Source organism: Loxodonta africana, chromosome 6 (assembly GCF_030014295.1).
Source record: "Loxodonta africana isolate mLoxAfr1 chromosome 6, mLoxAfr1.hap2, whole genome shotgun sequence".
Lineage (NCBI taxonomy): Eukaryota > Metazoa > Chordata > Mammalia > Proboscidea > Elephantidae > Loxodonta > Loxodonta africana.
Genome location: NC_087347.1, coordinates 10,888,950 through 10,911,400, shown reverse-complemented (window position 1 = coordinate 10,911,400; position 22,451 = coordinate 10,888,950). Strand labels below are relative to the sequence as shown.

Here is a 22,451-nt window from a genome sequence, read left to right as displayed (position 1 = left end):
ACACCTTGTTCCCTCAAACAAGATTGGGGGGTAATTTCTCTAATAGACAAGGAAAGAGTAAGTTCCAGAACTCCAGAAAGGCTGCCTCTCCTGAACTCTAAGCTTAGCTGGGCTGGGGCTTTTGGGCTGGCATGGCACAGAGACCCTCAGCCGGGTCTGCCTGGGGTCCCTGGTCTTGCTGGGTCCCTCATGGGGCAGTGTGGCTGGGTTCCTTCAACAGGCAGAAAGAGGCAGGCGTGGAGGTGATCAGCTAAATACCTCTTCAGTCACAGGCGGATGTTTAACCTTAACTCGGGCAAAACGCTGTCACAGGCATTTACAGAGAGGGCAGCCAGGTGTGTGCTCATATACATGCCTCCCGATCCCCAATGGGCACCTCCACCCACCACGAGGCTGGGCCCACACACTCTCAAGGGTAACTGGAGCTTAAGCAAAGCACCTGTGGAGCGCGAACTATGCAAACAGGTACGTACACGTGGAGGATGCAGGGAAAACGGGCCGGGAAACAGGGTGCGCAGGCAGAGGCTTCCTGAGGGACCCAAGGGGCATGTGCACAGGAAGTCGAAAAGAAGTGGAGAAGCTGGAGTCGTCCATGCGTGAAGTGCACACATCCTCCCCACCTCCTTACCACCAGAGCCCCACAGGCCTCGAATGTTAAGTGATGGGTTCCTTGCCCTCCCCATGCCAGGCAGGAGCCTCCTGAGGCGCCCAGAAGTCGGGTCTCTGGCCCAGCTCTTCAGGAGGACAGGCAGGCCCAGGCCCGCTGGGCCTGGGAGCAGGCCTGAGGGGGACTCTTACACAATGCCACCTGGGCTCAGCACAGTGGCGGGAGAGTTGAAAGGCCCCTGGCAGGTCCCCAGGCCCTTATGCTGAACGAGGAAACCACAGCCTAAAACTCCCAGGTTCCTGAAGAGTGGGAAGACAGGAGTTTTTGAGGCCTGCTCCACTTTGCTGCCTCCCAGACTCTGTCATTCCTCTGAGGTGGAGGGGAGCCGCCAAGCACGTCAGGCACCACCACACAGACTTCCAGAAACTCAGCTAGGCCAGTGCCCTTATTTCCCACTGAATATGGGAAGAATTTGCTGAAGACACTGTTCTTTTGTCCAGAGCCCCATACACACCGTGAAACCAACCGACTTAGGTACAGATGCAAATGGCGTCCTGAAAACACCTCGGGCTTTCTGGATGTGCCAGACGGTATTCTAAGCACTTTCTGCATATTAACTCCTTACGTTTCCACAACAACCCTGGGAGATAGGCGTGTTATTGTCGTCTCTGTTTTTCACAGGTGAGGAAGTAACTTGCCCAGTGTCACATAGCTAGGGTATGGCAGGGCTGGGATTTGAACCCAGGCAGTTGTAACCAGCATTTATGTTCTTTCCGGTCTTTTGGAAACCAAGCAGAACTGTGAGATAACCCATTAGGAATAAGTTGGAAATGGTTTAGGAGCAAGGGGTTGCAACCTTAAATGCCTACAGGGCCAGGCAGGGGAAATAAGTATGTGACTCAGCCAGGCAGGGAGAGGCCTATGGCCCAACTTGAGAGTGTGTGGGAGGCCCAGAGGTGTCCCTGTGCAAATTCCTCAAAAACAAAACTTGCCTGGAGGGGCTCTTTGGGGCCCCTGGTTTAGGGGAGCTCTTAACCTAAGTCTAGTTCACCTTGGGCTGTGAACTCACCTGGGCCAGATAGCCTACCATGGGCACACCAGCTGGTTTAGTGGGGGGGGGGGTACACCTCCCGAGTAGCAGCAAAGAGCAGTGGAAGTGAACGGAGACAAGAAGACAGCCCAGTTCAGAAACAGCAAGGGAGGTAGGGAGTTGCCTGGCGTTGGAGGAATGTAGACCTTGGCCTACATAACTCAGCCACTTACGGGCATTGAGGAGATGACCTTCACTCTAGGGTCTCCTCCAACAACCTAGATTCCTTGATTTTAGGATTTTAGCCCCAGCTCCCCCAATGATTCATCTGGTAACTCCAAGTCCCTTGGTCTGCCTTTTTGACGTGTTAAAAGGAAGGTGATACCATGCTAGAGGTTGAATCTATACATTTGCTGACATGCAACTGGTTTTGACCTACAAAAACATCAATTTCATATGATGAAATTGTCCTACCCACCTTGTAAGGTAGAGAGAATAAATGAAAATGCTGAAACTATAAGCCAGAGGCTCATTGCCTTCCTTATACACAGCAGGCGCTCATGAGTGCTTGGTGAATGTAAGTGTTGGTTCCAGAAGCAGGTGGAGGTGAGTCTTTCTCACCCACTTCTAGCAGAGCCTGCTGCCTGAGAACTGGGTCAGGCAAAGCAGCTCTTTGAGGGAAATTCACATTCACGAGCTCCTCCAGGGTTGTTCGGCCTCCCTCCACATATTGGTCAAAATCCAGAAGGATCAAGTTAATTTTTCAGATGTGGATACAAAGGCGCCTGTCCAAGGCCGCCTTCCTGATTGGGAAGAAACCTCAGTTCACCTAGGTGAGGCGCAGACCAAGAGCTCCCGGCATCCGGGTTTTGTGGACTGAACAATTCCCTCGAGGGGAGCCAGAGTTTGACAAATGCGCAGCAGGTAGAAGGCTCTCTCCCGCCGAGCTTATGCGCATAGACTCTCCACCTCCATGAGGATGTGGCCCAATGGAGGGGGTCGCAGTGGCAGCGGCCCGGGAGACGCTTCCTCCTCGTCCGCGGGGGCGGCCCCAATGAAGACAGCCTATGACAGGAAGGAGGGGACCGAACAAAGAGTTGGGACGCGTGGTCCTCGGGGAAACCATTGTGAGAGTCCCTAGGATTGGCGCACGCTCACCCTGGAGAGCTCACATCCTGCCACTAGGGCGCATTGGCACAGGGTGGCCCGCGGCTCCCTCGGTCGGGGCCTCTCCCGCCTGGGCAGGCTGGAGACCCGGCGGGCGCTCCCTTCCACCACCGCCCCGCACCCGGGACAGGATGGCGACCGCTGGGCAGTGAGAAGTGGAGCGGCGCCAAGCCCTGCCCAGCACCTGGCTCACGTTTCTCCCGGCCAAAAGACAGGAAACCGCTCGCAAATCCCCACAGGCCAGCGACCAGACTGGCAGATGCGACTGGGATGCGGGCCTAGAGCGTGCGGGGTAGGAGGAGCGGGAGGGGACCAGACTCGGGGGTCCTCGGCACCCCGCACGTCTTCCCCGCGGGGCATCCGGGAGAGTACGTGGTAAGCTAATAAAAAGGGGCCTCGCAATGAGAACGGGGCCAGCTCGCTCTGACCAGGAAAACACAAGAAGGGTGACTCAGTCTCTCCTCTCGCCCCTGCCTCCTCCAAGCTCTGCTGGCCTTGGAACCCGTCCTCCCCATAATTCCAGAATCCGGGTCTTCCTCACTCCCAGATCGGGGGCCCCAAGAGAGAGACAGCAAAACCTGCCAATGGCAGGACGCAAAGCGTCAACTTTGTGTTCGCCCGCAACTCCCAGCCAGTGGGCGCTCGATTCTCCGGAGTCCCGCCTTCCGTGTCGGGCGCCCCCTTCTGGCAACACAGAGACGAACCCTATCTGTCGCCATCTTGTGTGTGGCATAATCTGGTTTTTTTTTTTTTTTTTTTAAAAACTTTCTTTCCACTTAGTCTTGTCTTTCGTCTTACACTGCCGGTTTCGTAGTTCGACAGTCAAGTACGCTGGCGATAAGGAGAGTATAAACTACGGTTTTAGATTTTCTGCGTTGGTTCGAGCGCCACGTCACGGCACACTTGCCGAGTCCAGCGCCATCTTGAGTGTGGCTTCTTAATGGTTCCCTTTTCGGGGCTCCGCGCAGTTCTCTAAATGGCGCCCTAAATTTCAAGGACCCCCCCCCCCCCAGGACTAACCCAACTGGTATAAAGAAGGACTGTTTCTCCCGATAACCTCGCAACGTAGACGCTCATGTGCCCCTTGCAGCCGCGAAGTGGGGTGGGAGACGGGTAACTCGATGGCCCGGGGCGTCTCTGAAAGGAGGCTGGCCCGAGGCTGTCGCGACGGCAGCGACCGCCCGAGGCAGGTGTTGCCCAGAGCCCTGAGGTGCGGGGACCCGTGCTCGACGCGGAGCACGGGCTGGCCTGCTCGAAGGCAGGAGCCCGCACCGGCCCTCGAGTCCCCTTGATGCATGAGTCCCCGAGTGTGTGTGCTTGGCACAGTGCCCACTCGTCGGCCGGCTGGAGCGGCGGACGCCGGAGCTTGCGGTGGGCGACGGAGTCGCCTCCCCGCGGACTCGGAGCGCCCGGGCCGGGGGTGGGGCCCCGGTGGTGGGTAAGGACGGGGCGGCCCAGGTGCGTGGGCCTCGGCCTCGCCGATCCTCGTGGGGCTTCCGCCCACTAGCACTGGGACAATTTTTGGTCGAAGGTGCCCCGGCGCAGGGGGCGGACACCGCCCCAGGCCGGAGCAGCCCAGCACCCGGGCCGTCCCCTCCCCCGCTGGCAGCCGTCGTGCGCCCCCCGCCCCCCGCCCCCCGCCCTCCCCCTCCTTCCGAGCAGCGCGGGGGGCGGGGCGGGGCGGGGCGGGGCGGGCTGCTTTGCCGCGCTTTGGCTCTCTGCGTCAGCAGCCCTAGGAAAACAGCGCGGGAGCGCGCGGCCTGAGCGCGCCCGCGCGCCCTCCCCCGGCAGGCTCGGCCCCGCAGACAGACCCGGCAAACTCAGACTCTGAATGACAGTGCGGCCGGCGACTGCGCAGCGCGGGACGCGCCAAGGCACTGCCGCTTTAAGCACGCTTGCCCATTGTTCGGAATCGAGCCAATGAGCGAGCGCCCGCTCCCTGAGCTCAGCCAATAGTGCTCGGGCAAGGGAGGCTGAGCGCCGCCCACTAATCTATATTAAAGGTTCTGGCGCCGCGTGAGTCCCCCACTGGCTGCTCTGAAAAGCCATCTTTGCATTGTTCCCGGGTCTGGCTCCGCGGTCGCTGCAGCCACCTCCGCCGCGCGCCTCCTCTGCCGCCGCGGACTCCGGCTGCCTTCTCACCAGAGTCCCCGAACTCGCGCTTTCTTTGTAATCCGCTGCATCGGATCACCAGCGTGCCCCACCATGTCAGACGCGGCCGTGGACACCAGCTCTGAGATCACCACCAAGGTGAGGCTGGACGTCGCCCGCCCCCTCGGGCTCCGCGCGCCGCCGCCGGAGCCAGGTTTGGCGCGCGGCGAGCAGCAGCCCGGGCCCGCTGCCACTCTTCCTGCGGGGAGCCCGCAGTCCCGCGCGGTGCACCCCGCCGGCCCCCTCTTTGTGTGCGCGGGGGAGGGGGCGGGCAGTGCTCGGGCACCCGTGTGCCGTCGGGGCGCGGGCCGGGCGCCGGAGCCGGGCGCGGAGGCGGGGAGGCCGGGGCCTGCTGCACGGCCCCCAAACTTGTTTGCGACTCGTCTGCGCAGCGGCGGGAGGGCCAGGCCGGGGTCGTCGGCCCGCCAGGCGCGTAAAGATAACTTTGGAACTCGAGTGCGTCGGAGTCGGAAGTGCGGGGGGCGCAGACCGGCGCCGGGCAGGGGCGGCTCGGGGGCGCCGCCGGCGGCACTGCTCTTTGTTCGGCCTTGGCGCCCCGTTTCGCGCCGTGCGGCGGCCCGGCGTGATCTGGGGCCGAGGCGATAAGGCAGCGCGGGGCCGGCGGCCGCGACGTCGAGTCCCCGCGGAGGTGTGAAGGGCCTGGCGCCCTCGGGGAGCGGGGGCGGGCGTCTTGGGGACCGCGCCGGAGCAGTCGCCGGTCGCGGTAATTCACTCGCCGCGCGCGGCTTGGCTGAGGAGACGGCAAGCCCACGCGCCTGAGGGGGAGGAAACTGAAAGTAAAGGAGCGGGGCGACGATGGGCGCCCCCCGCGGCTGCCCGGTAGCGCCGTGTGCGCGGCCGCCCCGGGGGTGATGTAGCCAAACAAAAGCTGTGGCCGCGGCGGGGCCGAGCCGGCCCCGTGGGTGGTGCTGGTTCCCGCTCCGCGCTGCGGACTCCGTGCCCTCGGTTTGGGCACCGGCGCGGCGCCGCTCCGGCTCTGCTGCCCTCGGCGGGAGAGCGGCACCTGGAGGCCAACCGGCTTCTTTACCCTTTGGCCCTGTTCTGCGCCCCTGCGGGCACCGGCGCGAGTCACCTTGGCGTTTCCTTAACCCTTCTGCGCCCGGCGTCACCTCCCGTCGGCCCCCAGGGGCGACAACCCGAGCGGCGCGGAACTCGCGGCCCCGATCCCCGTGAGGGACTCTGCCGGTTACTTCGGGACCCAGCCGGGGACCAGTGTCTGGGGTGGGTTGGGCTTCCCAACACGGGCCCACCGCACGGGCGACCCTGGGAGGTGGGTTCCAGGGGAAGGCAATGAGCCCCGCTGCGCGCGTTCCCGACGGTATCGGGCTGTGGGCTGAGAGCACCGCGGGCTTCGGGGCGCCTCCCGCGGTACTTTGCCCGCCAAATGCAGAGGCGGAGGCTTGGAGACGGAGGCGGCAGGGGGCGCCACGAGGAGGGGAGTCTGGCGCGCTGCCGGACCAGGCAGGGCAGGCGCGGCCCGCCCGTCTGCGGTCTCCGCGGGGCCGGGGCGCACTCGGCGGCCCCGGGCCACGTGCTCCGCGCGCGCAGTGCGTGCCGAGGCCCGCGCGCAAAGCCCGCCGGGCGGGGGCCGCGCGCCTGCGCGCCGTGGCCTCCCCGCCCCCATCGCTCCCCGGGGCTTTGGCCGCCAGGGGGCGGGAGCGGGCACTTCGGGGTCCCGGCTGCCCGGCTTGCCCGGCAAGGGGCCCCACAGGTGTCCTCCGGCCACTGGCCGAGCGGCGGTTTCCCACCCCGGAGGCAGTGGGTGTTGGCCGGCTCAGTCGTGCCAGTGGAAAAAGTTATAAGGCCTCGGGGCGCCCACGGCTGCGCCGCGCTGTGGGGCCGGGGCCGAGAGGGCGGGAGGGAAACGGGGCGCTCGCTCACGCCTAACAGGATGGACGCTGGTCGTCCTCGGGGCGGTGCCTCTGGGCGCAGGGAAGCCGCTGCCTTAGGGGAGCCCGCACAGCCGGCGCCCATTCCCAGCAACGGTTTTCGGTCTCTAGGGACAGCTGTCCGCTACGGGGTTGGCGGGATGTGGCGTTTCCTGCCGAATCCTGGACCCTGTGAGTTTCGGCTCCGCTTGTTGGTCGTTGGGTTAGTCCCTCCTATCGCCTTCCCAAGAGAGCCCTCCCGTGGCATTCTCCCCCCAGCGCCAGGGCGCTCCTTTTATCGCCGTATTTATTTATGGAAGTATCAGTGGGAGGCGGAGCTCGCTCTAGTAGGAAACAAGTGCGATGGGTGTGTGCGAGAGCAAGCGTTCCTGGGCCCGTCGGCCCGGCCAGACGGGTTTGGGACTGTGATGCCACATGGCTGCTTTCCTAAGAAGCACAAGGGGGGCGGGAGCTGCGGGTAGCCGCTGTGGGCCGCTGTTTTTGGTGTGTTTAGGGTTAAGGAATTATACGGAATTCTGGCCACAGACAAGCTCAGGATCTCCTGTGGCCATGTGGCTGGTTCTTCCTTCCACTGGTTCCGCTTGTAGCTCACAGCTTTTTAACTTAAGGAAGCCCTCGTGTCGCAGCGGTTAAGCGTTTGGCTGCTAACCAAAAGGTCGATAGTTTGAATCCACTAGCCGTACCTTGGAAAACCCTATGAGCTAGTCCTACTCGGTTCTGTGGGGTTTTTATGAGTCAGAATTGGTCTCTTTTTCTTTGCTGGGTTATTCGGAAGACTTACCGATTTTTTTTTCCCACCTTTTTTAAAGGACTTAAAGGAGAAGAAGGAGGTTGTGGAGGAGGCAGAGAATGGAAGAGATGCTCCCGCTAATGGGAACGCTGTGAGTGTCCGCTTTGCTCATGACCCGTGGCTGCTCCTGGCCCAGGAAGTTTCCCTTCCTCTGATTTTTGGGCAGTTCTGTTGGGAGCTTGGGGCCTTTTGATGGTCTTGCCTGGAGAAGCATCGGGCAGGATCTCGGGAGGAAGGGCGGTGGGTGACGGGGGCAGGAGTGCTCCGCCCTTATCCAGCCCCGGGCTGGTGGGCTTATGACCTGGTGTGTTTTCTGTCGAGGAGAATGAGGAAAATGGGGAACAGGAGGCTGACAATGAGGTAGACGAAGAGGAGGAAGAAGGTGGGGAGGAAGAAGAGGAGGAGGAAGAAGGTGATGGTGAGTAGCCTCCTGTTTTCTCCTTTTCTGGTACTTTTTCACAGCTTTCCTTGACAAAAAGGAAGGAATTGGGAGCTGATGGAGTTGGAGCCATGAAGTCTGGGGGCCAGTGTGTGGATGCCCACAACTGGACTTGTACTTGACTCCAAGTTGGGTGTTCCTTTATTTATCTAGTGACATAAAGAGGCTGTGTAAACACACACACACACACACACAGACACAGACACACACACACACACCCTCTGCCCCTGGGTACAGCTGTTTGGGCCCCTGGGCCTTTTCTTCTCTGAAAAAAGTACCTATATTGGAGTTGGGGGTGGGTTCTCTGCCCTTCCCAGCGTGTGAGGCAGCAGAGACAGATCAGTGGCACCCTAATTCCCCACACTGTTCTTGGGCAATCCCTGTGGAGAAGTGTACCCTCGTTTTAACTGCCACTGGGTAGGGGGTTAGAGCCCTTTCCTCGTTGGCTGAAGAGGGCACCGTGGTTGACTTGGTTCTCAATTGTTCTCCAGGTGAGGAAGAGGATGGAGATGAAGATGAGGAGGCTGAGGCAGCTACGGGCAAACGGGCAGCTGAAGATGATGAGGTGGGTTCTGGTTGGGGGGGGGGTTAGGATCTAAGGACTTCTCTTCCCCCTTGAACCCAAGTAGTATGTAGGTACTGAAGCTCTCTGGATTGCATTGTTCTGACTAGTTAAGGGTGGTCTGAAGGGGCTCGCCTTAAAGCTGGAAAGGGAGGGAACATGAGAGGGGCCCAACTCCCCAGAGGGTTTGGAGCTGCTGGTGCAAGTGGCTGGGGAGTGGGGCTGGCAGGGGATTGACCATCTTCTCTCCCCAGGATGATGATGTTGACACCAAGAAGCAGAAGACCGATGAGGATGACTAGACAACAAAAAAGGAAAAGTTAAACTTAAAAAAAAAATAAAAAAAAAAAAAGGCCATCGTGACCTATTCACCCGCCACTTCCCGTCTCAGAATCTAAACGTGGTCACCTTCGAGTAGAGAGTCCCGCCCACCCAGCTCGGGCAGCGCCACCTGCAGACGACAGGCGCTCTCCACCACCCAACCAAAACCACAACGTGAATTTGCAACGGGAGGAAAAAAGAACCAAAACCTCCAAGGCCCTGCTTTTTTTCTTAAAAGTACTTTAAAAAGGAGAATTTGTTTGTATTTTTTATTTACATTTTATATTTTTGTACATATTGTTAGGGGTCAGCCATTTTTAATGATCTCAGATGACCAAACTAGCCTTCAGAGCGTCCTCTGTCCTTCTGACTTTACTTGTGGTGTGACCATGTTCATTATAATCTCAAAGGAGAAAAAAAACCTTGTAAAAAAAGCAAAAACAACAAAATACAATCTTATTCTGAGCATTCCAGTAACTTTTGTGTATGTACTTAGCTGTACTATAAGTAGTTGGTTTGTATGAGATGGTTAAAAAGGCCAAAGATAAAAGGTTGCTTTTTTTCCTTTTTTTGTCTATGAAGTTGCTGTTTATTTTTTTTTGGCCTGTTTGATGTATGTGTGAAACAATGTTGTCCAACAATAAACCGGAATTTTATTTTGCTGAGTTGTTCTAACAAACTGTCTTGAGCCTGGTTTTTCTGTTTACAGTTTTTTTAGACCTTCCAGGGAGGGCAAGGGTGGGCTTGAAAGGGAGTGTCTTGGCTGTGGGTGTGGCCTTTGGGCAGTAGGGTGTGGTGGGTGGCTGTGCTGGTCACGGACCGAGCTTCAATATGGAACAAGTGGCTGCAGCCTCGGCCAGGGGAGGGGGGAGCTGTAAGACCCCTTGAGTGGGGCCAAGTGTGGGCCTGGTGGATTGCCCACAGATGTCTTAGAAGGAGGTATCCACTGCCCCAGGCACTCTGGAGAAGAGCTTTGTGGGGCAACCATTCTGTGGGGCCCCGGAGGTGGGCCACAAGCCAGGTGTGATCTTGGACGAAGACTCCTAAGATGGCTGCCTGCTCCCAACAGGATCATGGTGCAGCTGTGGCCTCCCTGCAGGCTCCTCCACTCTTAACTACAGAGTGGGCCCCCTGGTGGCAGCACATGATATCTGCTGGTCTCTTAGGACTGGCGAGCTTTCCTTTTCTAGAGCACTGAGACAGCCTGGCCCTCATTCTCCAAGTGCCAGCCTCTCTAGGAGGCTGGTAAGGCTCATGCCTACTTTGAGCACAGTTGGAGGTGATGGATGGGCCACTCGGTTTTCAGGCACTGGGTTGCATCCAGAAATCTAACTGGAGGAAGTGGCTGAAGCCCACAGATAAGAGGGAGCTGAGAATCTTCTGGGGCCCATTTCCTAGCCTGGGGTCCATGGATGGGCTTCAGGTGCAGACCTCTCACTGGGCTTCTAGTTTTGAGGGTGTCCACTTAAGGAGAGGGCGTGGGGACAGGGAGGGCCAAAGGTGCAGAGGTCTGCAGGACCAGCCTTTACCTGAGGCCCATGGGCCCCGGCCACCTTGTCAGGAGCTGGGGATATTTATTCACCACAGAGAATCTGAAGCCGTGAGTCCTGCTCCCAACTCTGCCACCAGCTGGGTGAACCTAGCCCTCCTTCGTCTCAGGAGGGTGACGTTCCTCAGCCTGGGGTACCCCTGACTGCAGAGCATGGGTGGCTGTTGGCTGAGGAGGGAGTGAAGATGGGAAACATGGGCAAAACCAAGAAGCTTGTGTTTGTCACGGTTACCTCACGTTGGGCCACAATCCTCACCAACTCCCACCTCCCAATGCACTGGTCACACAGGCTCTCCTTGCTTCACCGCCACGGCTTGGGAGGGGTGTGTGTGTGTTGGGGGAGCCCTTCTGATGGGGGGAGACTAGGTTATGTCACCCCCCCCCTTCTGCCTCCCTGTCCTCTCCTTCCTCCATCTTAGCCCCCACCCACCGTTTGCACACAGAGGACTTCAACGTCTGGGATTAACAATCACTTCCCAATCCTTTAACAAGCTTCTACTGCCATCCTGGCAGACAGCAGTATGTGCCAGGCCAAGGGGACGCGACACAGCAGTGAGGCTGCCCTGGGGAGGCAGAGGATAGAAAGAGGGCTGGAAAGGTCTGGTGGATGGAGCAAGGCTGGGTGGCCCTGAGGTGAGGGTGCTGAGGCGGGGCCGAGCTCAGGCAGGAGCCAAGCTGGGCACAGCCTGTGGGCAGGTACCAAGTCAAGATCTGGGGAAACCTTGGAGGGGTTTTGAGCAGGAAAACTCACCAGAGTGACATCAGAGACGGGTGGACCAGGGGAGGCGCTGGGAGGGAGAGAAATGGGCACCTTGATGACATCCATGGTGGCCAGTGTTCCTGGACTGGAGGTTGGCACAGTTCCCATCAAGGATCCTCAGCTCTGGCCTGAGCCATTTGCCAGCTCAGGGGCTGGGGTGAAGGTGGAGCTTTACTGCGTTTGAGGTGTCTGGAGGCTGTCAGATGCACAGGTCTGGAAGGCAGCAGGAAGGCCTGGGCCGCTTCGCCTGGGTAACTGAGGCAGAGGTGTAGACAAGGTGGGCCGGGGCACGGGCAGGGCGAGGGGAGACAGGGCCCGAGGAGGCGCACCAAGAGGTACGCCGCGAGGGGCTGAGCGGGCAGATGATGAAAACAGCTACTCCAGCCCCTGCTGTCCCAGGCTAAGCGCCATCCCCCCGAGTGGAAGCTCCCAGCGCCAGGGCCTCCTCTCCCTCTGCACCATGCCCACCTCCCTTGCTCACCGTGCTGTCCATTACGAGCTTAGTCCTCCGTCAGGGCCTTCGCACTTGCTGCTTCCGCCACAGCAATGTTTCACTCCTTGTCGGGTCTCAGGGCCAACATTCTTGCTGAGAGCCCTCCCCAGTGGTCTCCTTCCCAACTGGTTTCCCTCCCCGTGATCTCCCTTCCAGGTGGTCTCCTTCGCAGGTGGTCTCCCTCCCCATTTGTCTCCTTCCCAGGTGGTCTCCCTCCCCATTTGTCTCCTTCCCAGGTGGTCTCCCTCCCCATTCGTCTCCTTCCCAGGTGGTCTCCCTCCCCATTTGTCTCCTTCCCAGGTGGTCTCCCTTCTTGGTGGTCTTCCTCTCCTTTGAGCTTGTTTCCTTCAGAGCCATTCTGATGATATGTATTTACATATTCACCTGCTCTTGTGGCTTTTGACTGTATCCCACTGAGGCCACCATGTTTCCCAGAATATGGTAAATCCATTCCATTCACTAGTTCATTCATGCACATATTTATTGAATGCTCCTTCTGTGCCAGGCACCATTCTAGGCCCCAAACCAGCTGCCCTCAGTGGGTTCCTACTCACAGAGATTCCACAGATGTCATAGGGTTTTCAAGGCTGCAAACTTTTGGAAGCAGATCATTAGGCCTTTCTTCTCAGGTGCCTTTGATGGGTTTGAATTGCTAACCTATAGGTCAGTATTCAAGTGCTTAGCTGATGGCACCACTTAGGACTCCATTTGAGACTCCAAGGATACAGACAGGAGCTAGATACACACGGTCCCTAGACTCCTGCAGTGCCCCGCCCCATGCGTGGGCCAGGGCCACACATTTTCTCCCTTACCTTTGTGGCTTACATCAGGTGCCCTGCTCTGGGAGGGCCTTGCCCCACAGGGGCTGGAGACCAGCTGTCTTCACCTATGCCCCAAGCTACCCTCTCAGCACGGTCCCACCTCTAACAGCTGCAGCTATGATCAGGCCAGGCGGAGGCCTCGGTAGGAGGAACGTTCTGGCCCCAGGTACCCGCTCCACACCCAGCACAGGCTCCTTGCCTCTTGACTCCTCCAGGGAAGCCAGGAGACTCCTTGGTCCTACTGCCCAGGCTCCAGTCCTGTGGGATGTTCCTGGCTCCCTCAGGCTGCGGCCCGTGGTCAACCACTTAGGCCCACAGCCCCCAGACAGGAGGTGGGACGCTTAGCCCAGTTCAGACCCTGATATGGTGGCCATGTTGATATGGGACAAGTGACAGAACCTTGGGGAGACTCAGTTTCTTCCTGTGAAAAATGGGAACACAAGACATAGCCAGGGCTAAGGGCAGCCAGGCAGGGTTCCCTGAGACATCGGTGAGCTTGCTGCATCCTTGTCCCAGCCTCACCTTCTCACCACTGCCAGCTTTTTCCAGCAGAATACTTTCCTCTAGTCCTGAACTAAAAAAAAAAAAGAACTAGCTCACGATTAACCACTGCCTGGTGGTCTGTCCCACTCCCACAGTCTCCTTAAGAGCAAGGACAGGGCTTCCCAAAGAGCCAAGGCTGGAAGATTTGTGAGGGATGGGCGCCCTCTGGTGGAGAAGAGGAAAGGCACGTGCTCCCCTAGGTTCTGTCAGCCCACGAAAGAGCTCTTTCAGGGTCTCCCTGGAATGCCTGCCTCCCTCCCCTGCTGGAACTCCAGTCAGACATGAGAGTCAGTGATCATTTGCCAGGACTTCCCTCTGGCTCAGCTAACAGGACCTGCCCTTCTTTTCCTGTCAGAGACGTACCAGGCCTCCTCAGAGCCAGAGCCAGAGCCGGAGCCGGAGCCCCAGGTCAGCTCCTCAGGGTCTGCCCTCCTCTGGGTTCCAGCCTCCTGAGCTCCTTCAGTGCCTGGCACTGCCGCTGTGTTAACTCTTGCTCAGTTCTGTTCACATTGTTGTGTGCATAGCACTTTCCCTAGGCAGGCCTGCTTTTGGTCATCTCTGGGCCCAGTATAGCCCATGGTGGGCCGCGGCGGTTGGGGGGAGACACTCCACGATGTTTAAGGCCCTGCTGTGGAACTCACACTTCCTGACTGTGCTCTCAGCTGCTGGAGTTGAGGCTGGGGTGGGGTCTCCCAGCTTCCTTCTCCCCTGCACCCAGCACTCTCTGAGCTGCCTGCCAGGCTATTCCAGTCCCTAGTGCCAGGATCCAAAGCCACCTGTCCTACACTGCCGTCACTGGCTTGGGGTCCAGATCTTCCACCTCTGGCCTTTCCTAAGTCCTCTGAAATCCTAGTCCCACTCACACCTCACCGCCCACACTGCTTGTGCCAGGCCACTGCAGGCTGGGAGCCTGCGTTCATTCAGTTTGCAGGCCATCCCCTGCCTGCCTCAGGCTCTTGGCCACCTGTTGTTCCCACCTGGTGGGAGCTGCTTCATGAAAATGGAAACCTTGGTCCTTGCTTGGAGCCTTGGTGGCACAGTGGTTAAAAGCTACAGCTGCTAATAACCAAAAGGTTAACAGTTCAAATCCACCAGCCACTCCTTGGAGATCCTATGGGCCAGTTCTATTCTGTCCTATAGGGTTGCTATGAGTTGGAATAGAATCAATGGCAATGGGTTCGGTTTTGGTTTGGGTCCCAGCTTACCTCAGAGTCTGCCTTGGCCTGGCTGGGTCTCCTGGCCTCCTCTGCCCACCCTGATTCAGGGGAGGCCCCATTTTGTAGTGGGGCTGCTTGTCCTCCCTCCACCCAAGCCCTTGCAGGCAAAGGCTGACAGTGTGGAGAGCCTTTTAACTCTCTGGCGGCCTGGGGGGCCCAAGTGAGGGCCAGTCCTGAGCTGCTGGGACAAAAGGTACTTTTCAAGGCTGGGTAGGGGAAGAGGTGGTGTGAGGGGGCAGCTGAAGGGCAGAGGCACTGGGGCAGAAAGAGCTAGTCTGGTGAGGAGTTTGACTCTGCTCTGAATTTGCCTCCTGTGATCATACAAAATCTTCAGTAAGATCTCTCTTGCTGCTGAGCTGTGGCTTTGCCTCTAGTCTGAGCCTGGAGAAGTGATGAAAAACTCATATCAGGAAACGTGGTTGAAACCTTTTAAGGCCCCTGGCACATTGACCATGTACACTGGGCCATACGCACATTATTTATGGAGAAGGCCTTGTGCCAGTGGCTGGTGTGGATTCCGTGAGGTCCCGAGCACAGACACCATGGCCTCGAGGGTTCTCCAGCAAGACTGCTGCCCATGGCAACAACGAGTGCCAGGTGTTCACTTGAGACAAGCTCATTCCACAGGCACCTGTGCTGGGGGCCTAGCTACAAGGCTGTTGAAGGGAGCAGGGGCCTTGCAGTAAGACCTGCTGGTGAGGATTCTGGCAGCTACCAGGGGACATCTGTTGTTTTTGCCACCAGCAATCACCCCTTCACTTGTCTCTTGGCAATGATGTCCCCCTCTCCCACTCTCAGTCAAGCCCTGGGGTAGAACATGTGACTTGATCCTAGCCAATAAATGCCCTGAGGCCCCCTTGCCCCCCCCATTGGTTTGGAGTTGGCACATGATCCAAGTTGGCCCAATCAGAGCGAGCCCTGGGATTTTAAACATTTATTTATTTATTTTGCCCTGGGATTTTTGATGGAGTTGCTGGGGAGAGAAGAGACACTTACTTTTGTGAACTTAGGAGGCCAAGAAGCTGAGGCTACAGCCCACACAGAAGGGAGTAGAGATGAGCCAATAGGCAGGGGAACCCCATGTATTGACGACATTGCTTGAGCCCCTGAGTCTAGCTGGGCCTGAAGCAAGCTTGACTTCTGGACTTTACAATTTTCCAAGCCAGTATATTTCCCCCTAGCTTAGGCTGGTTCAGATTGGGGCTTCTGTCATCCGTAAGTGAAAGAGTCCCAGCTAGTAAACATGGAGAACACACGGTTCCAGGCTCCATTCACCAAAACCAACCAGGCCTCCATGAAGGACAGCTTAAAGAGTGGGGAGTGTGGCAGTGCAGGGGGCTGTTCTCTGGTGTGGTTTCTAAGTAGAGGGGCACAGAGGTGAATTGGCCTCAGAAGAGGTGTTCACTGTCTATCTCCCACCAGAACCCCACAGAGTCCAGCCTGAATCATATCAGCCAGGTTGGAGGGATGGCCCAGGGTCATCTGAATACCACCTTGCATGCTCTGCCTAGAGCCCCCCTTTCCTTCTTCTCCAGTCTGCAGTGACCTCTGGTCCTCTGACCTCCCAGGGGATTCACTGAATGAACAGCCTTCCCACCCAACCTTACAGCCACACACAGTCTCACCAAACCAACTCCATGACCCTTAGAGGTTCCTGGACAAGGGATGAGTGTTAGGAGGCCAAGACCCCCACCTTCATGAAGTCCAGAGACTCCCAATTGTCTCTCTGGCCCAAGGTGGGTCTGAGAAAGAAGAGGACATGTGATCCATCCTGTATGGTAAACTGGGCTTTCTTTCTGCAGGACTCCCTGGACCTTTAGTATACCAAGGGCACCATGAGTCTCCAAAAGAGACTCGTCCCAAATTGATCTAACCTGGATTTTTTTTCACAGAGAGGCTATTAACATATTGAAGGACATGCGTGTCCAGAAAGAGCTGACCGTGCACAATGAGGCTTTCATCAGGGCGCAGGGAATATTTGCTGAGCCAAACAGTTGATGGAAAAGGATCCCTTTGGGAGCTGGCTCTTGAAACCCTTGTCCTTCCATGGCTGCAGGCCATCTGGGGGCCCAGGCTCATGGGGGGTATGCCTTGGCGACACTGCACAGGAAGGAGGTGTGCACTTGACCAAGGAAGTAACTGGCATTAGTAGTTGAGGGAACAGCAAAGGGTGGAAACTGGTACAGACCTTTCTGGAAACATCTCATCCTCTTTCCCAGCCCCTTCAGAGCAGGGGAAGGACATCACTGTCAGAGGAGTGAGCTCCTAGGTTTTGTCACTTTAGTGAGCTGAGTTCTGGGCTTACCCACCACCTTTCCTGCACTGGGTCTGGGGCTCCCTCCTGCTTAACAAGATCAAGGAAATCAGTGGGGCCACAGTGGAAACCAGCCTCAGAATGAGGTCAATGACAGCAGAGCAGAGGGTTGAAAATATAATCAGCTGGGTTCTCGACACCATTGAATTGGAGCCCACCCAACTTCTGGGTTTCTAGCTATCAGGTAGAGTCAACGTCTTTATGGATTAAGCCAGCTGGGTTGTTTTCTATTTCTTGCAGCACAAAGTATCATAACGGACTCAGAGAATGTTAAAGGGGGGAATGATGGATAGGGTGGTGGGCAAAGTCCTTCTGAGGAAAAGATGTTTATGGCTGAATGACAAGAAGGAGCCAAACTGAGGAAGCACTGGCGGTTTTGGCAAAGGACTAAGAAAGTGCAGAAGCACTGAGGTACACATGAGCTTGGTATGTTTCAGGAACAGAGAGAAGACCCAGTCTCTGGAGTGTGGGGAGAGTGGTGAGGGTGGTGTAAGTATGGGCTAGATCATATAGTACCTGTGGGCCAAGGCAAAGAGTCTGAATTGTATTTCAAGAATGATGGGAAATCACTGACGTGTCATGCTGTATATTTTAAGAGGATCTTCAAGGCTGCTGTGAGCAGAGTGGCAACCAGAGCAGAGGCCAGTGTGGAGGCCCCACCATTGGCCAGCCTGGGGGCAATGGTGGTGTGGACTAGGTGATAGTAGTTGGGACAGCAAGAAGCAGGAGTGATCAAGATACAGGTGGGAGGAAGTGCTCACAGGATTGATGGATTGATTGGGAGGTAGCAAGGGAAAGAGAGGAGGCAAGGATGACTCCCAGGGAATGCTGGGATTTTTTTTTCTAGTCAGATTTTTTTTAAGTGAAAATTTACAGCTTAAGTTAGTTTCTCATATAAAAATTTATATACACATTTTTATGTGACCCTAGTTGTTCTCTCTATAATGTAACAGCACACTCCTCCTTTCCACCCCAGATTTCTCGTGTCCATTCAACCAGCTCCTGTCATTTTCTGCCTTCTTATCTCACCTCTGGACAGGAGGTGCCCATTTAGTCTCATGTATCTACTTGAACTAAGAAGCACACTCTTCACGAGTATTATTTTATGTCTTAAGTTGTTGTTAGGTGCCATCAAGTTGATTCTGACTCATAGTGACCCTATGCACAACGGAATGAAACACTGCCTGGTCCTGAGCGATCCTTATAATCGTTGTTATGCTTGAGTTCATTGTTGTAGGCACTGTGTCAATCCATCTCGTTGAGGGTCTTCCTCTTTTCCACTGACCCTGTACTTTGCCAAACATGATGTCCTTCTCCAGGGACTGATCCCTCCTGACAACATGTCCAAAGTATGTAAGATGCAGTCTCGCCATCCTTGGTTCTAAGGAGCGTTTTAGTTGTACTTCTTCTAAGACAGATTTGTTCTTTCTTTTGGCAGTCCATGGTATGTTCGATATTCTTCGCCAACACCACAATTCAAAGGCATCAATTCTTCTTCGATCTTCCTTATTCATCGTCCAAGTTTCACATGCATACGATGTGACTGAAAATACCATGGCTTGGGTCAGGCGCACCTTAGTCTTCAAGGTGACATCTTTGCTCTTCAACACTTTAAAGAGGTCCTTTGCAGCAGATTTACCCAATGTAATACGTCTTTTGATTTCTTGACTGCTGCTTCCATGGCTGTTGATTGATTGTTGATGAAATCCGTGACAACTTCAATCTTTTCTCCATTTATCATGATGTTGCTCATTGGTCCAGTTGTGAGGGTTTTTTTTTTTTTTTTTTATGTTGTGGTGTAATCCATACTGAAGGTTGTGGTCTTTGATCTTCGTTAGTAAGTGCTTCAAGTCCTTTTCACTTTCAGCAAGCAAGGTTGTGTCATCTGCATAATGCAGGTTGTTAACGAGTCTTCCTCCAATCCTGATGCCCAGTTCTTCTTCATATAATCCAGCTTCTCGTATTATTTGCTCAGCATACAGATTGAATAGGTATGGTGAAAGAATACAACCCTGACGCACACCTTTCCTGACTTTAAACCAATCAGTATCCCCTTGTTCTGTCTGAACAACTGCCTCTTGATCTATGTAAAGGTTCCTCTGCTTTCAGCCAGGATCCATCTGACATCAGCAATGATATCCCTGGTTCCACGTCCTCTTCTGAAACCAGCCTGAATTTCTGGCAGTTCCCTGTTGATATACTGCTGCAGCCGTTTTTGAATGATCTTCAGCAAAATTTTGCTTGTGTGTGATATAAATGATACTGTTCTATAATTTCCACATTTGGTTGGATCACCTTTCTTAGGAAGAGGCATAAATATGGATCTCTTCCAGTCAGTTGGCCAGGAACAGCTGCAAACATCTATTAATAATCAGAACCTGGAATGTACGAAGTACGAATCTAGGAAAATTGGAAATCATCAAAAATGAAATGGAACGCATAAACATCGATATCCTAGGCATTAGCGAGCTGAAAGGGACTTGTATTGGCCATTTTGAATTGACAATCATGTAGTCTACTATGCTGGGAATGACAACTTGAAGAGGAATGGTGTTGCATTCATTGTTAAAAAGAACATTTCAAGATCTATCCTGAAGTACAATGCTGTCAGTGATAGGATAATATCTATACGCCTACAAGGAAGACCAGTTAATACAACTTATTCAAATTTACACACCAACAACTAGGGCCAAAGATGAAGAAATAGAAGATTTTTATCAGCTGCTGCAGTCTGAAATTGATCGAACATGCAATCAGGGTGCATTGATAATTACTGGTGATTGGAATGTGAAAGTTGGAAACAAAGAAGGATCAATAGTTGGAAAATATGGCCTTGGTGATAGAAAAAATGCCAGAGATTGAATGATAGAATTTTGCAAGACCAACGACTTCTTCATTGCAAATACCTTCTTTCACCAACTTAAATGGTGACTATACACATGGACCTCACGAGGTGGAACACACAGAAATCAAATTGACTACATCTGTGGAAAGAGATGATGGAAAAGCTCAATATCATCAGTCAGAACAAGGCCAGGAGGTGTCTGTGGAACAGACCATCAACTGTTCATATGCACGTTCAAGCTGAAACTGAAGAAAATCAGAGCAAGTCCACAGAGCCAAAATATGACCTTGAGTATATCCCACTTATGTCTTATAGTCCAGTCTAATCTTTGTCTGAAGAGTTGGCTTTGGGAATGGTTTTAGTTCTGGATTAACAGAGAGTCTGGGGCCATGTCTTCTGGGGTTCTCCACTCTCAGTCAGACCATTCAGTCTGGCCTTTTTACTACGAATTTGAGTTCTGCACCACACTTTTCTCCTACCCATCAGGGACTCTCTGTTGTGTTCCCTGTCAGGGTAGTCATTGGTGGTAGCCGAGTTCCATCTAGTTCTTCTGGTCTCAGGCTGATGGAGTCTCTGGTTTATGTGGCCATTTTTGTGTCTTGGGCTAATATTTTCTTTGTGTCTTTGGTGTGCTTCATTCTTCTTTGCTCCAGGTAGGCTGGGACCAATTGATGCATCTTAGATCACCACTCACTAGCTTTTTTAAAATCTTGATTTATTTTTGTGATTTCCCTATCTGGGTTGACATCTAGTTGCTCTGTCCTATGTTCTAATCTTGGGTTGATATCTGATATTATTGATTTTCTAACCAGAGAAATCCCTTCAGTATTTCTTGTAGTTTTGGTTTGGTTTTTATGAATTCCCTAAACTCCTGTTTATCTGGAAATGTCCTAATTTCACCTTCATATTTGAGAGACAGTTTTGCTGGATATATGATTCTTGGCTGGCAATTTTTTTCCTTCAGTGTTTATATAAGTCATCCCATTGCCTTCTTGTCTGCGTGGTTTCTGCTGAGTAGTCCGAGATTATTCTTACTGACTCTGCTTTGTACGTAACTTTTCATTTATCCCTAGCTGATCTTAAAATTCTCTCTTTATCTTTGGTTTTGGCTAGTTTGATTATGTCTTGGTGACTGTCTTTTGAGATCTACCTTATGTGGAGTTTGATGAGCATCTTGGGTAGATATCTTCTCATCATTCATGGTATCAGGGAAGTTTTCTGCCAACAAATCTTCAACAATTCTCTCTGTATTTTCTGTTATCCCTCCCTGTTCTGGTACTTCAATCACTAGTAGGTTATTTCTCTTGATAGAGTCCCACATGATTCTTAGGTTTCTTCATTGTTTTAAATTCTTTTATCCAATTTTTCTTCGAATATGTTGGCGCCAAGTGTTTTGTCTTCAAACTCACTAATTCTGCCTTCTAATTCCTCAATTCTGCTCCTCTGACTTTCTATGGAGTTGTCTAATTCTGTAATATTATTGTTAATCTTCTGAATTTCTGATTGCTGTCTCTCTATGGGTTCTTGCGGCTTATTAAATTTTTCATTATGTTCTTAAATAACCTTTTTAATTTCTTAAACTGTTTTATCTGTTCCTTGGCTTGTTCTGCATTTTGCCTGATCTCCTTCCTGATCTAGTTCCTGATGTTTTGAAGAGTTCTGTATATTAATCTTTTGTATTCTGCATCTGGGAATTCCAGGAAGTCACCTTCATCCAGAAGATCCTTTGAATCTTTGTTCTGAGAGCTTGTTGAAGCAATCATGGTCTGCTTCTTTATGTGATTTGATTCTGACTGTTGTCTCCAAGCCATCTATAAGTTATTGTATTAGTTTATCTTATATTTGCTTACTGTATCCTAGTTTCTTGCTTTGTTTTGTTTTGATATGCCCAGGTAGGCTGCTTGAGTGAGCTAGCTTGGTTATTTTTACCTTTGAAGCTCTAACACCCTGTCACTAGATGACTAGAGCTGTTACCAGGTATATGAGCCTAGGAGTCCATTCGTTTTTCTTGTATTTATGCAGCTCAGGTGTCCAGGTAGCTGTTCATCAAGTATGTGGCACAGGCTCTGTCCTACAGTCTTAGAGGGACAGGGGTGATTGGTGTAGGTACAGCTATCTGGTTGCAGCATGGGATCACGTTCTGAACAAGGCAGGGGGTTGACAACTGTCTCCCAAGTGTTTGTGAGGAAAGCGTGTCTCTGTTCTCTACAGTGCATTGGTCTGCGGATTCTGCAGATGGTCCATGGGTACCCAATGCTTTTGGTTGTAAGGACTGGGAGGTACCACTTGTCCTTGGACCCCCGTTGTGGTTAGCTAGGTGACATGGATGGAGCCACCAGTCCTTAGGCCCCTGATGTGGGTATGTAAGGACCGTGTTTAATAGGGAAAGCGGTGTCAAACATCAAACACCCACCTTTCTACCACACAGCTGAAATAGCTGCAATCTGCCAACATAGGCCTAGTCTCCTGAAACGGGCCCACACAGGTCCATGCAGGGGTGAAAAGTATTCAAAGTCCACGGACCATTTATGCCTAGACAGGAGCTGCTTCTGTCCTGAGCTCCCTAGCTTAGTGGAGCTGGCAGATTATCTTTTCCCCCAGTTGTGAATTTATTCCTTTTCCAAGGCCAGAAGAATGGCTCAGGGTGCACAGCAGGACCTATGCCAGGCCCAGGAAAATTGACAGCCACTGAAGCCAGCTTGGGGGCTGGATGTGCAGTTAAATAAATGCAAGTACTTAGCTTTTGCCAGGAGCACCGTTCTTCTCTGGTCCCGGAGGTGTGAGTAGGCTTTGGGACTCCCTGTCTCTTCCTGAGGAAACCGAGTCCAGAATGCTACCATCTGCCCCACAGTGGTCACTCCAGGGGATGGTGCCTGAGGGTTCCCAGTGATTCAGGTCCGGCAAATCCTCTCCGTTTCTGAACCATCTCTGC

The 22,451-nt window shown here is 54.0% G+C and overlaps 1 protein-coding gene across 2 annotated transcripts; it reads left to right on the top strand.

The window, feature by feature from the left end:
- Window positions 1–4,813: 4,813 nt before the first annotated feature.
- On the top strand, window positions 4,814–9,652 carry PTMA (prothymosin alpha). 2 transcript variants are annotated; one of them, XM_064286553.1, is made up of 5 exons: window positions 4,814–5,054; window positions 7,675–7,746; window positions 7,977–8,073; window positions 8,586–8,659; window positions 8,911–9,652. In XM_064286553.1, exons 1-5 carry the CDS (start codon window positions 5,010–5,012, stop codon window positions 8,956–8,958), a joined length of 336 nt encoding a protein of 111 aa, XP_064142623.1. In that variant the 5' UTR covers window positions 4,814–5,009; the 3' UTR covers window positions 8,959–9,652. The 2 variants fall into 2 exon arrangements, with proteins under 2 accessions (XP_064142623.1, XP_064142624.1); XM_064286554.1 differs by having other exon boundaries at window positions 4,816–5,054; window positions 7,980–8,073.
- The last annotated feature ends 12,799 nt before the right edge of the window (window positions 9,653–22,451 follow it).

Excerpts from the sequence above, each read along its gene's own strand:
- PTMA (XM_064286553.1), top strand. The coding sequence starts at position 5,010 with ATGTCAGACGCGGCCGTGGACACCAGCTCTGAGATCACCACCAAG. Across the intron at positions 5,055-7,674 it reads GCTCTGAGATCACCACCAAG|GACTTAAAGGAGAAGAAGGA; the intron begins GTGAGGCTGGAC and ends CCTTTTTTAAAG. Across the intron at positions 8,074-8,585 it reads GGAGGAGGAAGAAGGTGATG|GTGAGGAAGAGGATGGAGAT; the intron begins GTGAGTAGCCTC and ends ATTGTTCTCCAG.